The following is a 17,545-nucleotide window of genomic DNA, read 5'->3' as shown; positions in this document are numbered from 1 at the left end:
CCAACTTCGAACGCCGGAAAGCCTCGACCGCTCGCTATAAAAACGAAGTTCACGGCCCTTGCGTATATACGGGAAAGGTGGGCCATTGAGCGTGGGTGTTTAGTAGGCTACCCTTTCCTCTGGTAAACAGAAGGGGTGCTGATTGTTTGTAGGTTGACTCTGAGCAGGAAGCGCGCAACTGAGGGATTCAGACAAACGTAAATAGTCATGTCTCTTATGATGGCTCTAAGAAATGAAATAAATGTTTGCACTTTTATAAAAATACCTTCGCTACTTCAGTCTTTAAGAAACTCTAGGTGAAACACGATTCATTGCGATGCGCTTATCACCTCGTGCTGCAGCATGTCGACGCGCCGTAATGTTTCCTCGCCTTCCGGGACCAGGCTGTGTTTCCGTCCCAAGTAGCGCAGGATAGCCTGGCTTTGCGTCATACGTATGTCGCCATCAATCAGGTACGGCAGGTTTGGAAAGTCAAAGTCAAGTTCGTGCTTCAAAGCCAGCCACTCATCTCGGTTAGGCTCTGTTTCACTGCCGTAGGAGTACCTGCGCAATGACAGCATTGATGGAATGTGACATTAAGATAATTACACTGGCAACCTTGCGGCCAACCATATATGAGAGTGACTTTGGCAAGCAAGTGAAGATCTTCTGCAGTGCAGTTTGAAACTACTGAAATTAGCCTACAGATGTACTTTCAAAATATTTTAGTATTGACCTGATATATCTTCAGTAAAAGTTTGTACAGCTGAAAATGATAACAGCGTAACGGCTCTGGCAGAAAATAAAAGTTGTAGGTTGAACACTGGAACGAGCAGCAAGGTTCAATTTAGAGGGAAAGAATGGTCGCGAGCATTGTCGGTGATTCAGGAATCAAATCACACTGCTCGAATCATTTCCCTGTATATATACGGTGATCCGCACATAAGAAGACCTAGGTGCTCTTCACGCCCCTAGGAGTTTCACAACTTTGTAATGTACAATGTCGAGAGACATGCCTGTCGCGCCGTTGAGCACCAATAACATAGCGACTGTATATTTGGCGATCGCCGGCAAAAAAAAAGAGAGAGAGACAGCCTGTCAACATAATCGCTGGCAGATTTTAAATCTGAATAGAGAGGTCTGTACTAATCGGGTCTGTAGGGGTTATGCCCCGCGTACAAACAAGGCGCTTCTACCATATGACTCCTGTCATCGGAAGCTAGTAAAACAGGGTATTGCGTCACTACGTCTTTAATCCACCCTCAGGAAGTCGTGGATCCATAACACGCAGCCCAGTTTCGACAACCAATTGGTCAGGCTCGCTTCAGCTGGGCTTCCTGTTTCGCTCGTCACTGGTGTCGCTGAAAGCCTCTTACAAAAAATGATGAAAAGGGCTCCTAGTGCTGAAGCTGAGGTGCCTCGTACGAGGCGCGGTAAGCCCATATGTAGTGCTTATACTTGCCCGTTATGATGGGGAACGCACGCACGTTTCACGAACCCGTTCGCATGTGTTGAAGCTGTTCTTGACAGCTCCCACGTAGATGTCGGCGAGCAGGATGTCTTTGTTATTGTGATTGATGTGCTGAACACAAACCTCACGGGTTCCGCTGCTTCTCTGTCTGTGTTGGTTGTCTGGCGGCCGGCGAAGTGGGAAGCGGCCTACGTTGGAGCTGCTCACGCCGCCGCACCTGCAATGAAGCCGCTTGCTGTGGACGACACATTGGAATCCCGTAATTGCAGTGTGCTCATCGCTGCAAGTTTCAAATAGTAGTAACATGCCGATTTTTGTGAGCAAGCGTCTTTTTCGAGGTCATGCACGTGCGTGTGCACAGACTGTACGTTGAGAGCGGCGAGCGTGAAGCGATTGTTGTGGTTGTGGCACCGAATGAAGGTGGTAGCCCGGTCAAAGACAATGTCTAGAGGCATCTTTGCAAGCCGAGTCATGTCGTCGACAGACTGCGTCGATGGAGCCCGCGAATTGTCGGAACCTGAAGTCACCTTTTGCGTTGGTGAAGTATAGGGCGTCGATGCTGGTAGACCTGGAAAGTGCTACGTAGACCAATTTGAGTGGATGGCGCCTATCGTATCCGAAGACTACCTGGGCGTATGTGGCCCTTTGTCATTTATATATAGTTATGGCATTTTCTTGCGCAAGGGGAACTGTGCCCTTTTACACGATATAGTTTTCTGGCTTATGTCCTGGCGTATGTTGTGCCGTATGTCGGGGTTCGCAGTCCAACGGGCACTCATTTCAGTTCTATTGAGGGTGTGCGGTAGTGATGTGCTTCGCCCGGGCTGGGACCACAATGCCTACCAGGGACGTTGCAAATTCAAGCCACACTCGCAAGAGGTTGCCGTGTTCATTACGCTCCATGTACCATAGGGGCTCCCGTCGCTTACGTCGATGGTGACCATGATGATATACGGCTTGCCGATGCTCAGGTAAATTGAGGCCGGCAGGCTAGCCATTTCACTTGCGTTAAGCTTGGCCGCCTCGGTCAGGGAATGAATCCCTGTGTACCTACTCGTTCTTATAGCCACTTATGTTATCGCATGCGGGACGACATAACACGTTGTCCGCAGCGTCGAGGCAACCTGCGTTATAGCGGTCGACGACCGCATTCCTGTAGTATAGCCGTATGCCGTCAGGGCATTTAGCGGCGGCTTCGTCGGCTGTCACAAAGCGGCTCTCAATCAATCTGACGTCATTCGCGGTCAGCATGAGCCCGTCGCCCAGCCCCATATGAAATGAAGAGAGCACTGCGTAATTCTGGCTGACCACGTCGACGAGAGGATGGCAGTCGAGCGTCTTTCACGTGTGTTTTGTCTTTAGCTCCCTCACTTGCCTTACGTTTCAACGTGTATTGCGGCCGTTAATGTGTTGACTGAGACTAAATCCCCTGTGGCTCATACCCGCATAACATGAACTGTAGTGTGCAGGTAGGCGTAACACGTGACTGAGAGAAAGTATTTCATGCCGTACGCGACAGGCCTTTTGAGTTATTCATGTCATGACCAGTGAATCGTGTTCGTCATACAATGATCCCCTGCTGTGCGAATTTTGGTATATTACAAGCTAGACGACAAGGACAGCGCCCAGACATAGGTGGCTAGATAGATAGATAGATAGATAGATAGATAGATAGATAGATAGATAGATAGATAGATAGATAGATAGATAGATAGATAGATAGATAGATAGATAGATAGATAGATAGATAGATAGATAGATAGATAGATAGATAGATAGATAGATAGATAGATAGATAGATAGATAGATAGATAGTTCAGAAACAGCCAAAGTACCTGAGGTTCGCTAAGAAACGCTTCGCATTTTAAAATCACCGCCCAAGACCTCTGTACAGATGGTCAACCGGTGAAGCTGAAACGTGTGGCCCCGGTGTTTAGCAGTGAGTTAATCCCGACGGAGCCAACCAGTGAATGCGATAAGTACACGCCGTAATGTTACATGAACGAGGGCTAGCAGCTAACTCTTTTTGCTCCGATCTCACTTAACTCTACAAAACTCTGGTGTATGGCAATACGGCCGCTCCCGGGAGAGAAGCAGGTTTCGGTCAGTTTGTCGTATCAGTGGTCCGTATCAGTGAGATCACAGCGCTCACAGGGCGTAGAAGGTATACAAGCCGTTCGCTGGGTGATGTCTGCCGAAATAGCGCGCGCGCCAGCGCTCTCGACCGCGCCCGTATAGTCAAAGTTCACAGTTGCTGCTCGAGTTACGCAGTCCCTCTCCCCAGACATCCCTTCCTGCTCCTTCGCCTAGCAAATGATGGATGGGGCGTTTCCTTCTGCTTGGGGAGCAATCGACCCAAGGCCTCGCACGCGGGTTGATGTTTATTTTTTTCATTTTATTTACAGAATACTGTCAACCCTCCTTGAGGGTTATTACAGGAGTGGAAAAGATACAAACATTGTACAAACATACAAACATTATGCAAGCAAAGCAAAGTAATGCAATGGCCAATACAAGAGTACAATAGAATAAAAACGCATACAAGAGCAATGACTTCATCACGTACAAGTGTCGCGATCATCAACATACAAGCATAGCAATACATTGCCTGCAATCAAAAGATGAAGATAAAAAATAAAAACGTTCAAGTGTAAATGCCTTCACCCGTAAGCGAGTAGGTTAGCACATAGAACTCGGGAGCACCGACATGAGGTTTTCAACACTTTCTAGAAATTTATTAATTGTTGGCTGTGCTACAGTAGCGGAATCAAGCGCATTCCATTCTCTTATTACGCGAGGAAAAAATGAAAAACGGAAGGTATTGTTATGGCAGAAATATTCTTTGAAGATCAGGTCGTGTTTCTGGCGCACTTTCCCTTTTTCTTTTATAGCAGTGAAAGCTGAGGCATTAGTTTTAAAGTGGCCGTTCAACAATTGGTAAAAAAACTTCAACCGGTGTATTTTTGCCCTATCGCGGAGCGTAGGTAGCTCTGCTCGGTGCAGAAGCTCGGAAGGGGAATCCGTTCGCTTATAGCGGTTAAAAATGAATCTTACGGCCTTGCGCTGTACGCTCTAGAGCATAGCTGTGTCAGTATTTGTTGCAGGAAACCACACTATATTCGCATATTCCAGCATCGGTCTGATAAAAGTAATGTAAGATAAGCGCTTCGTATCTGTGGTAGCGTAACGTAGTGTCCGTTTTAGGAAGAATAACTTGTTCATTGCCTTTTTCGTCACCTGTTGTACATGCGCAGTCCACTTGAGGTCAGATGATATTAAAAGCCCTAAATATTTATACTGAGTTGCTGTGCGAAGGGTGACACCATTAAGCGAGTACGGAAATAATAGTTTGCTTTTCTTTCTGCTTATGTTCATCACGACCGTTTTTTCAGAATTAATAACCATCTGCCAGTCTTGGCACCACTGGGCTACGTTGTCTAGGGAATTGTTAAGGGTAACCTGATCGCCAACGTCCTTGATTTCACTGTAAATCATGCAGTCATCTGCAAAGAGTCTAATTTTAACGTTTACTGTGTCAACAATGTCATCTATGAATAACAGGAACAAGAGCGGAGCAAGAACAGATCCCTGCGGAACGCCCGAGAGGACTTTAACCGTGTCAGAATTCTGTCCATTATAGTGCACAAACTGGTAGCGATCTGAAAGGTAATCACTAATCCATTCAACTATTGGACCATTGCCTAGTTTTTCTATGAGTTTAGTGATGAGTTTAGAGTGGGACACGCGGTCGAAGGCCTTAGAGAAGTCTAAAAAAATTACATCGATTTGCGATTGTTCGTTTATTGCCAGCCCAAAGTCATGTATAGCCTCTACGGGTTGAGTGACAGTAGATAGCCCACTTCTGAACCCATGCTGAGAAAGAGAGATGACGTTGTTTTCTTCTACGTACTTAGTTATTAATTTTAAGATAATGTGCTCGAGAATTTTGCAACTAGTGCAAGTTAAAGAAATTGGCCGGTAGTTGGATGGGACAGAAGTATCACCAGATTTGTGCACTGGCACGACTTTCGCGATTTTCCAGTCGGCCGGAAGACGGCGATCGCTAATTGACTTTGTAAATATGAGATGAAGGTACCTGCTAATGGGTTCAGCATAGCGTTTAAGGAAGGTGTTTGGTATTTCGTCTGGGCCACTACAATTCTTTTCATCAAGTTCTAAGAGCAGTGAAAAAATGCCGGGTGCTGTCATATTCAACGATGGAAGTGATCTGCCTTGGCCAACGTGACGGGAACCCGGTGTAATATTTCGGAGGTTATCGGTGCTAAAAACTGAGTGAAAATACGAATTGAAATTATTCGCCTTTATCTTGCCCTCTTCAGGTGGGAACACTGATAATGTCGTTCGCTTTACGCTTATGTAGCGCCAGAATTTATCGGGTGCGCTTTTGATAAACTTTTGCAGGGTGTGTCCATAAAATTGACGTTTTGCATCTCGTAGCTTTCCTTTTAAGGTCGACGTTAGCGTTGCTATTTGAGAGCTAGCGCTTCCTAGCGTTTTTTTAGTCTTCCTTACACGCTTGATTTTGCGCTTAAGGTGAATTATGTCGCGGGTAACCCATGGGTTGTGCTTTCTTGTAACCTGTTTTCGTTTGGGAATAAAGTTAGATATACAATGTATGATATGATGCTTAAACTGTGCCCACACATCATCTATGCTCGCGTTATTATCTGCACATAGCTCAGAAAACTCGGGATACTCGTGGGACAGGTAGGTCATTATTGCCGCATCATTAGCTTTATTAAATGAGAGCACATATTTTACTGAGCCAGTTTGCCGTATTGGAGTCGCAAAAGACAAAGTACACAGAACTATTTTATGATCCGATATGCCGTCAATTGTTTCAACAGTTGCGCTGTCGGTGGAAAAGTGATCACTTACAAATACAAGGTCTAACACTGAGTGCGACTTTCCTTGCATTCGTGTATTTTCAACAACAAGCTGAGTTAGATTGAAAGCAAATAAGAAGTCGATGACTATATTGTTCGACAGAGGACCTGGACTTAATGATGACCAATTTACATCAGGTAGGTTGAAGTCACCCGCCATGATAATCCTGCCACCGAGCGTATGCAAATTCATGTAATCCAGGAGGGGATTGAGGTACGTCGCATCGGCATTCGGGGGCCTGTAAACGGCTCCAACGTACACGGAGCCGTCGTTCAGGAGAAGTTTACACCAAACTGCTTCGACACCATGCACCTCCGGCATGACCGTGTAAGCGATTCCCTGCCGCAAAGCAATTGCTACTCCTCCGCCTCTAGTGTCCCTATCTTTGCGGACAATTGTGTAACTCGGTGGCACGATTTCATGGTCACATATATTTGAATGTAGCCACGTTTCACTCACAGTTACAATATCAGGTTTTAGAGCCAATAAAACAGCTTCAAATTGTTCTACCTTATTCGCAAGACTTCGCGCGTTAACATTTAGAAGGGTTATGGGCGTTGTCGTCGAGTAGACTGCGCCGTTGATAGTTGCTCTTCGTTTTTTTTTACTTCTTCGATATTTTTACTGCCTTCATCCCAAGTAAAAAGACGACCGTTTATCTGAACTTTGTCAAAAATAAGCCTTACCCTCTCCCCTCTATCGCGGTTTTCTTTCGTGACATTCCACAGTTTTCTTCTAGTTTCACGCACGCCAAACGAGTAATCCTCGCTTATTGAAAAACCACTCTCTTTCAGTTTGGAACAAGACTGGAGTATTTTAACTTTGTCGCGATAATCAAGCAACTTAAGAATTATTGGCCTGTTTTTTGGTTCGCCTTCTCTAGTTCTACCAAGTCGGTGGATACGTTCAATACCTGCAGTCTTTATGTCTAGTGTATCTTCAAATATTTCCTTTGATACGAAGTCATGAAGCTTTTGAAAGGACTCGTTTTGTTGTTCCTCAACTCCGTACACAATCAGGTTTGACCTCCGACTTCTGTTCTCTAGTTCTTCGATTTTCCTGTTCATGCCTTTGATGTTGTTTTCTAGTTCCGCTATTCGTTTTACGCAGTCAGAAACCTGCTTTTCCAGTCCACTAATTTTTTAAAGTTTCTTATCGATTGCAGTTAGTTTCTCATTTGTGACGGATTTTTCTTTCTTGATTTCCTTTATGTCGTCCGCGATTGCCTTTAGTTGCTTTGACCAATCGCCATCTGTAGGCCCTGGGTTACTTTCGACGTCGCCACTAAGTAACAATAGGAAGCGAAGAGAACTAGTCACGTTAGTAAGCACTTCGCACATTGACCATGGGCATGGCAGCACGAATAAGCAAACGTTATTGCTACGGTAACACTTTCCGTATCGTTTGCTCACCTGTACGAAAAACATGATCGGGTTTGAGGACCGCATCATGGCATCGCCGCCATGCCCACTGTCGAGTGCCGCGCTGAAGAGCCGTTTTATAGTCCCGTTGACAGATGCATCCGTTAGCGCCCCTGGTGGATCCGATGACGTCATCTTTGCTCCTCCGGGAACGTTGTTTAGCCGATGAAAGACCACGGGCATCGGCTTTTCTTGATCGGTGACCGAGAACATAGTCGGCGATGAAGGGGCGTTGTCAACCGGTGATAGCCCCGCTGGGACTAGCAGCAATCCAAGCAAAACCTGTACGAAAAACATGATCGGGTTTGAGGACCGCATCATGGCATCGCCGCCATGCCCACTCGAATGTTATTCCGTGTGACGGAGATGGCCAGCTTGTTTCATGTCTGCTTTAGCCATCTTCCTTGCCAACGCTCGCGAGCTTTTACTGGCAGGAAGAATATACAATGCGCGTAGAGACGTTATCGATTTAGAGTTGATACGGAGCATGACGGCGACGGTTAAAGCCTGTCCTGAGTGTCAGTGAAATTCTTAACGCAATAAAAATATACAAAAAAATTTGCAGTGGCTTAGCTCGGCTATGCCAGGATATACGTAGCGTTAGCAAAGGTTCAGCTGATTATTCTGAGCTTTCCAGATTTCCGCAGCACGTTTAGCTTTCCGCAGCATGTTTAGCGTTCCTCTGTTCATTCTTCTTACGCTGAAGCGCTAATTGCCAGGCAACTACTTCGGGATCCGATGACATAAGCTTCTCGGCTCTTCTGCGCCGTTGAGCAGCATTAGCGCTCTCCGTCTCCATGGCGTTACCCACCTGCAAACGCCAGTCAGAGGCGCTATCAAGCGGCACCAGCGCACTGTCAGACGGCGACTGCACAGCGAAGGCGAATACACCATCTCCCGCTAAAGGGGACCATGAGTAGATGCGAAGCCGGAGCCCTTGCACGATCGCGTTCCGTTGGCGTTCGTTGGCCATGCTACCGAGCTCGCGTCGTGGAACGCGAAGAGCGATGCTACGCGCGTCGTATCTTCCATCTAGCCTGGCCGTTAATTCTCACAGGGCGAGCGGGGAACACGGTCGACAGGCGGGCGAGAGGGGGCAGCGTAGGAGAGGAGAGAGAAGGGGAGGGGACGCGCATGCGCTCGAGCTCATCGCGGCGTTGCGCAGGAGAGAATTTCGCCATGTCTAGCCCGCGTTTCAGAGGAAGAGTGGAAAGGGGGAGGGGAAGTGGAGAGGGGGAGGGGAGAGGAGATGGAAAGTGGAGAGAGGAAGGGGAGAGGGTGAGTGGAGAGGGGAAATGGGAGAGGGTAGATGACAGGGTGAATGGTGAGGGGGAGTGGAGAGGAGGTGTGTGGAGAGGGCATGCGCATGCGCAGTAAGGGTGGTCACGCCACACACCCCCACCTGATTGAGCTCCGCCTTAAGATACTTCGCATCTAATAGCTGCGCGCGCCATGGCTACGACGTCACCCCTCTCGAATGCGCAGAGCAGCAGCGGCGAGTCGCGCGCGCATGCGCAGCACGGCTCATGATGACCCCCGCGAAACCTGCTCTGGCTAGGCAAGTGTAGCTAACGCTACAAAACATGTCTGATCCCTCTGTGTCAGGAATCGGTATAACACGAAAGTGAAACGTGTCTTCACAGACGTAGTTGAGCGTTTGTTGCGCATTCTTTCGCCCCAGGGGCGAAGGAATGAATGCTACAGCAACAAATTGTAATGTCACGCGAAGAACGGCAAGCAGCTCGAAACTTGCAGCGCGCTGCTCAAGCAGAAAGGACGCACGAAACGAACATACACAGGATGAGAGCGAACTAACTCACACATTTGTAACTTATTTCTGCGTGAGCACCGCGCTCCTTTCGCAAAAGCGGCCGCTGCAGTGAGCCAAGCGACCTTCGTGCTCTCAACGCGAGACGTACAAACCACCGCGATCATGAGATAAGCGCACGCACAAGCGACCATGCCCTGTAGACGCGGGCGCTCGTCGCAACGGCGACAACCTTTCAAGCGCGCTCTTCCTGCGCTCTTCGAGCCTTTCGCGCCATCGCGCTAGTGATAACGAAAACACGCTGTAACACAGATCTCTGAGTACAGCCACCGGCAAATGGTGTGTATAAATAGCTCGCCGTTAGCATTGCGAAGAACGTGCCGTCGGTGGCCGAATCGCTGCGCGCTGCGGAGCGAGGGGTCGTAAGTTCGATTTCCGGTGACGGAACTTTTTCTTCTGGTTTTTTTTTCTTTGCCCACTCTTAGTATTTATATTTTATAACGTCATATCCGTGACGGAAATACGTCAGTGGAGCCGTGGTGGACCCCGGCATAAAACACTTTCGTGTTAAAAATTTAAGCATCTCCCACTAAAGGGAACCATGTGGGGATGTGGAGGAGCGCATGGGTCTTCTTAAAGTTCCGTTCATAACGGGCACCTTGCCCGATGTTAACGCGTCCTTGCATGTGGAGCACACCATGAATTCACTGTAGTTGCTGTTGCTGTTACTCGTCCCGAAGTCTTGTTGGAGCACGCGACGCGGGTTCATCGCGCGTCTGCAGAATCTCGTTCGCCGACGCGATCACATGATTGCTGACAGAGTGTAAGGGGAGAGGCCACAGCGTCTTATCCAGCCCCTTACACAGGCCCGAACAAAACGCGCTAGCGCGTGCCAGCACACGTGGTTTTGTTTGCGTTGCGCCAAGCTAGGACAGCTTATGGCAGCCCGGGTCCCTAAAGTGCTCTGCACGTATCATCATCAAGGCGATCAAAGAACAAGACGAAGAAGACTTCTCCTTGGCGCGAGCGCACGCTCTGCACGTATCATCATCAAGGCAGTCGAAGAATAAGACGAGGAAGACTTCTCCTTGGCGCGAGTGAGCGCTCAATATGTTACAAATGGTTATGGTAGGTTTTACAAAGCGGACGGTCGCCAATGGAACTACGGACAAAGCCCAGCGCAAAAGCTGCTTCGCATCTGAAACCGTCGAAGAGGGCTCGCCGTAAGGTTCCCATGATGCATTTCCTGAGGGTCTCAATAATGTCAATTCCCTCTCTCTCTTTCTCACGTTACCTTATGTTATAAAGCGTGGTGGAAGAGTTAAATAATGACCGGGCGTCACACAATACGAATTACGTAACTAGTGGGTAGTTTAAGACTTCCAACCCATTACAAAGGGCTCAGCCATAATTACCTCGCTTCTCCGCAGAATGACGAATAATGTGGTGCGTCCTTCCCAACTTCACAAAAATTACGATTTGTGGCGTAGTGGGTACGTTGCTAATGTATCCACAGGAGAGTTTATATCGGGCTCTAGAAACTCCGCTCGCATTCCCACGTAAGAGGCTATGCCTATCAATCAAGTGCGAGTAGTGGTCTACGCGAGAGATAGCTGTTCACTCTCTCGACTTTTATCTCATGTCCGTGTTTCCACGTCATATCGTCTTAACAGGAATACCTACCAATTAGCTCAGCTACATTCTAAGTTTGCCATTCTCTTTATTCTGTATTAATTTATCGATTTACTCGAGTAAGAATGAAAGGAGAAAGTGTACTAACGCACCGACATATACATATTACTTATTCATTTTATTTATTTATGCACAGTGTACTAGGTCCAAGACTCCAAGAATATGCTATCGAGCTAGTTGGGTCGTCGCCCTTAAGGCTGGAGGACGCGGCAGCGTTAAACTCAGGAAATACTCGTGATATTTCTGGAGAAGAAAAAGGTACTGCAACTTCTGGGGAGCTATTCTCGATGCGTTCATCCAAAGGATATGCCCACAGTCCATTTCGGCAGAGCGCATTCAGTGATCCGAAAAAGCGGTGAGCCGTGATGTCACCTCGCTCTTGACCACATCGCCGCACCGAAACCGCCAGCGTATTCCTAGCGTAAGAGAGTGGACGACATGCATAGAAACAGGAACTTTTCAAGCCTGAATTTGCATATGAATGTGTCCCAGATGTTTGAGAACGATGCAGGGAATACGTACCGACCTTACAGCTGCGTTAGACCGGAGGCCGCATTAAACCTGAATAGATGGCTAACACGATCAAAAGACATGTGCACCGAAAATCGGATCTCTGAGGGTTGCCTTCGTTGCATTGAAGAGCATTCCGTCCCTATCATTTGCGTCGAGAGTGTTTCAAAGCTTCGTGATGTCATGATGGCGCTGCAGAACAAGAACCGGAAACGGGGCGGCGCTTCTCGCCGAGCTCCCGCTATTCAGCGGCGGATGAAATGGACAGTCCCTTACATGGAGACATCGAGAAGAGCTCCTCCGGCGGAGTGCTGTATTTTATTTCCAGATTCCCCATTTGGATAAAAAGAACAGACTATACGGCGGCGCGCCGCAATTGTTGCGCGGCGGCGCCGGCGGCGTGGTCGCTCTTGGGACTTCTGCGGCGACGCAAGCGGCGTGACCAAAAACAGGCGACGGCGGCGCACACCTCTATTACTACCAAAGCAGATACAAGCAAGAATTTATAGCAGCGGCAGCAATACGATTCGAACACAAGCCTCCAAAATGGCACCGAATCGGTTGCGTCGTCAAACCTCCGACAGATGGCAGCAATTTTGCATAAGGGCTATTGGAGGGGTCAATGTATGGGGCAGATCTTACGCCCCCACCCCTCTTAGGTGACCGGCCGCCCCCCTCCCTGCCCCCCCCCCCCCGTGCGCGCGACTATGGCGCTAGGCACTTCGTGCGAAGTTTCGACCGGTCGGTCGTACGACGAGCATTACGATTATCCGATTGTTCCAAGGCACGTGGAGCGAACGCGAGCGTGTGACACGTTGTCTGCGCCACACGTTCGCGCACTCACGGTCTTGCGCTCACGAAAAATCAAAGTTTCGCCAAGAAGGCAAAAAGAAAAGTATTGCAGAACACTTGCTCGTTTAGCACGAGCAACATCACGAGCAAAACACGTTTATACGCTGAGCAAACATTCCGCAACTGCGCGCCCCGTGGAACCGGGCCTACGGCTCTGGCGAATCGGCTGCGGTTCGTAATTAAGTGCGTATGTTCATCCATTGAGACACTTTCCGCGTCATTTTGTCATATACACCAAAACAGAATCAGCTTTTGCGGCGCCGTTGGTAGAAATGATCGAGTAAGCATGCCAGCCGCGCAAGCAGCTGCGCAAAAACGAAATCTGCGATGGTCGCTCTGACCATCTGCTGACGAAATCACATGAAGTACAAAAGAAGAGAAATTGCTAGAGGGACTGGTTTTTCTGTACTGTACACAACTCTTGAAACCCACAGACAATTAAGCCAAGAAAAGCACAGCGGACATTATTTATGATTTCTTAACTGTAGTGTAACCATTCTCACTTAAATTGAAAGGAATTAAAGAGGACGAAAAATCACCCTTTCCGCCGATGTGATCCACAACCGTCTAAATGCGCGAATGATGTGTAATTCGAAGGTTGCGGGTTAGGATCCCACCAACGGGAAGGGAAACTTTTCGTCCCCTTTAATTCCTTTCAATTTAAGTGAGAATCGTTACACTACAGGTAAGAAAGCACAAATAATGTCCTCTATGCTTTCCTTGAACACTGAGGGAATAAGCGCTAGTGCAGCAAACGAGAATGCGCCGCTGCGGTATGAGATCCGAGCTTAGCAAGTCCAATAGGTGCACTTTAAGTACTCCAGAATGACTGTGCTCGCGTCATCAGTCATAACTACAACTGCAAATCAAGCATTGCCGCCATGAATAACTCACTCTAACTGCCGTCCCTGCTTCACGTCGTAACTGTTCCGCCTGTCTTTATTTCAGAAAATCTATCGTTATATTCCTTCACTTCATGAGATACTTATTTTGCTCTTTCCTTGCGTATTGGCTTGTATTGATCATTCGAGTAAACTAGATGTTGTGTCATGTCTAACAAGAACATGCAGCGGTAAATATGCCCTTATATCATCTCTTGACTGGAACCGCCTTCCCGGATCTGTGGTCACCATCAGTCATCATCACTAGTTTCCATCCGCAGCAGTGGTACAGAGGTGACGGAGCTCGGCTGTTGACCCGAAAGACGCGGGCTCGATCTCGGCCGCGGCGGTCGCCTTTCGATGGAGGCGAATCGCCAGACCCGTGTACTGTGTGACGTCAGTGCACGTTAAAGAACACCAGGTGGTATAAATTTCCGAACCATCCTCCACAGCGTGCCTCACAATCATATCGTAGTTTTGCCACGAAATCATCATATCGTTACATTAAGAGTTTCGTTCCGCGCTAGCTAACGTTGTATAACGAAGCAATCCAACTTGCCAATTTTCCTTGTAGGTAACGTATTTATTTAGGCTAAGATTGTATAAGGAATTAGAATCGCGTTTCTGAGCCCACCATAATGCCTTTTGTCCGGAGAGTATCGCGAGACAATTAAATAGAATAGAGATGAAGCAAGTTCGTTAAAATTACTCCAAGGTTAACAACTACAGGTAGACGTATAATAATATCACCATTATGACATGCAAAACACCAGTAAATTATTAAATAATTTAATTCTATTTTCTCACTTTATTGCGAAGTGCAATCATGGGGGTGGATCGAACGGAAAGCTATCTTACCTCTTGTCCACATATGGGACCCTTGCGTAGGCCAGCAAGTAGCGGATTGACTGGGCGAGGCCTCGGATGTCCCAGTAGCCGAGAATAACAGGTGCCATGTTCGCCATGCACGATAGTTTCGCGCCTCACAAAGCAACAAGCTCAAGTTTATATTCCCAAATTATTATCCGCTTTAAAATCAGAGCCGACACTTTCTTCCACGTTTATTTTGTCGCCAGCCGACTCGTTGTCGTTCACGGTACGGTTTACCGAATTTACCCCGACACAGCGCTGCACCAGCTCCACGTCGCTTGCTTCTGTCCCAGCTGCTCTCAAAGCTACGTTTTCAACTCGAATTTCTGCCGCCGCAACAAACGACGGAAGTTACCCTCGCGGGATTGCCAGAACGAAACCCCTTTGCAAAAGCTAATGCAACAGCTGCGTGCAATTCTCCGCGTTCACCTGTCGCTTAAAGCAGGCGCCGTACAAACGCTACTTTATTTTCGGAGAGAAGGGGAATTTTAAGGCTAGTTTTCTTTGCTAGAGACAACGTTAATTACAGCTAACAGACAAGAAAGCCAAGAAAGGTACAAGAGACGTTATTTGTAGTAATTACGATGTCAATGTGAAGAAAGTAAAGTCGACAAAAAGATAACTTGCCGCCGGCAGGGAGCAAACCTGCGGCCTTCGAATAACGCGCCCGATGCTCTACCACTCAGCTACTGCGGCGGTCATCTTCCCGTCCTCTTTTTCTGCCTGCTGGCGTCACGAAGCACGTAAACGAGCTGACCAATAATCATTCGGATACTACCTGAAGGCATCCAGTCTACCAGAAGTCTTTCCTTCTAGTAGTCTTTCTTCTGGCAGCCAAGTCTTTCCTAGGCTTTTTTGCCTGTTAGTTCTTTTTGATAAGAATTTTGCGAGATGCATAAACTTATCAAGGCAGACACGTTACGCGCCTTCGCTACTTGCATGAAACGCGTTCTTCTGTCTCTTCGCGATCTATTTATTTATTTATTTATGTATTTATTTATTTATGCAATACTGCAGATCCTATTTGGCTCCAAGCAGGAGGACAAATACATGAATATATATATATATATATATATATATATATATATATATATATATATATATATATATGTGTGTGTATATAGCTGAATAGCATATAGAAAAAAAAAGACACGAGAGAAGAAAGTCGCAACTAAATAAGACGTACACTGAAGAATTACTAATAACATTATCAATAAAAACGACATCAGAAGGAAATAACAGTAGTAAGAACACATTGCATGCATATAAAGATTTGCCTATAACCCCGCAAGACACGTGATATACAAAAAAAAGCAACAATAAAAATATGAAATGAAGGATTGGTCAACACGACAAGCCTGCAATCTAAACCTGGAAATATTTAGGACAGCAGCAAAACAGCGCCACACAGTGCAAAAGACATAAAAAAGTGAGCGACGCAAACACAGGGGGCACTAACAAGTGTGAGCTTATCTTTATATATGCGAAAATTCGCGAGATAAAAACAGAGCCTTAAAATACAATGCCTACTACGTGTGCAAAACGGGTCCTGTTGGCAACCTGACACCCCTCTGTGACGGGTATCGGGTTCCTACCATGCTGATACATGATCCAGCCAGCTTTTTCATCTCCAGAGCTTCTATAATAAATCCAGTTAGCCTATCCGTTGATGTGGAAATAGTGCTAATATTTGCATGAACGTGCGCATCCACAGTTCCTACAATCCATACGTCAATGTCCTGATGCTGTTTTCGTTCTGTTGTACATTTGTGCTCCTACAATCTCGTCTTCGGGAACCTTCCCATTTGACCTATCTATGACGCGCCGCAATTCGAGGGCCTAGACCACGTTTTAAACTCACTGTACAAACTTGCTGCGATTTTCCGTACTGCATCGAGATTTACAATCTCCTTGTACGTTAACCGCCCTGCGCATTGTTGCAAGTTTGTGAGGTGCGATAAAGAGTGTCTGAACTCCCGCACTTTCTGCTATATTGTTGAAAATGTGCAAAAATAAACGCAAGTAAAGATGACTGGTCGCACTCTTTGTACATTGTTGCGATGCCGTACAGTTGGCGTTAAAGCGTTGCCTCTTCAGTACTACCTTTTTTCCTACAACAGCAGGCAGAATCGCTGGCGGATGCGCCACGTCGATTAGCGACGAACCCGGTCGTCGAAACTATTTCGCAGCTGTTGAAAGCATGAATTCTCTAGGGCATCATCATAGGGTGCATTAACCCTACTGCGTTTTATGAGCTTAGTATGCGAAGAATGAAATATTTCGACCCGCTGGGCAGCTCTAGGCCGGGATTCCCAGCAGACCTGTTTAGATGAATTTAGGGAACGTAAAAAAAAACAAAACAAAAAAAACTGCGGAAGCTAGTGAGTCAAAAGTAACGCCCTAGGCAACCGAAATAATATCCGAAGGCGCCCTTTCCACTATCACTAGTGAACCAGGGTAGGTGCATGGCAGCTCTAGGAACGAACGCATACGGCTATATCGTAAGCCTTTTGTAAAGCCGCCACCCCGTAGCTGTCAAAGCTATCGTTATTGCTAACTTTAGCAACGCGGAATAACAGACAGTATAAGAGATCACCAATCCGCCTTTCATGCAAGAAAAAGAATTCTTTTTCGCGTAGTAAAGTGAACGCAACATCAATGTAAATGAAATGCTTGTAAACACGTCAACTCCGCTTCTTTAGCTGCAATGAAAGCCATTAGTATCTCACTTTTGAATGTTACAGAATGCTAAAATGTCACCCAGCTCCCACTAAAGAACGATGAAGACCTGGCTAACAGTATTATATCATTGCTGAAAAGATTGCAGTACCAATACCTTCGGCTGGACTTCATATCGTTCATAGGGTGCCCTCAAAAGACAAACCAAAGCGAAATTTGGTTATGAAATGTCGCTCACTCTCAGCCCGCTACAGTATTCAACATGAATTCAAAACAATTGGCCGTGTATCTGCGTGCTCCGCTGCAAATGCCGTCAAAAGACGATAGAGGAGACGCTGCGTGAGATATGGACGCCATCTGGCAATACGTCGGGAAACATGAGCTTGTGCAGGGGGTTTCCTTCCTCCGTGGCAGAGGGCGTTCGTCGGCGCGCATAGCATGGTATTTTCAGCGCAGCTTAAGAAACTAGGGTCTTTAGAATTACGTATCTATGTATTTTCTATTAAAGCAACAC

At 47.0% G+C, this 17,545-nt stretch overlaps 1 protein-coding gene across 1 annotated transcript; it reads right to left on the bottom strand.

Annotated features, from left to right (window-relative positions):
• Positions 1-308: 308 nt before the first annotated feature.
• On the bottom strand, positions 309-14,438 carry LOC119397171 (glutathione S-transferase Mu 6). Its single transcript, XM_037664610.1, has 2 exons — positions 14,341-14,438; positions 309-543 (listed from the first exon to the last, which is right to left on the bottom strand). The coding sequence occupies exons 1-2, from the start codon at positions 14,436-14,438 to the stop codon at positions 309-311; spliced, it is 333 nt and encodes a 110-aa protein (XP_037520538.1).
• Positions 14,439-17,545: the final 3,107 nt, after the last annotated feature.

The sequence above is a fragment of the Rhipicephalus sanguineus genome, chromosome 6 (genome assembly GCF_013339695.2).
Source record: "Rhipicephalus sanguineus isolate Rsan-2018 chromosome 6, BIME_Rsan_1.4, whole genome shotgun sequence".
Taxonomy (NCBI): Eukaryota; Metazoa; Arthropoda; class Arachnida; order Ixodida; family Ixodidae; genus Rhipicephalus; species Rhipicephalus sanguineus.
This window is presented reverse-complemented; position numbering and strand designations above follow the sequence as displayed.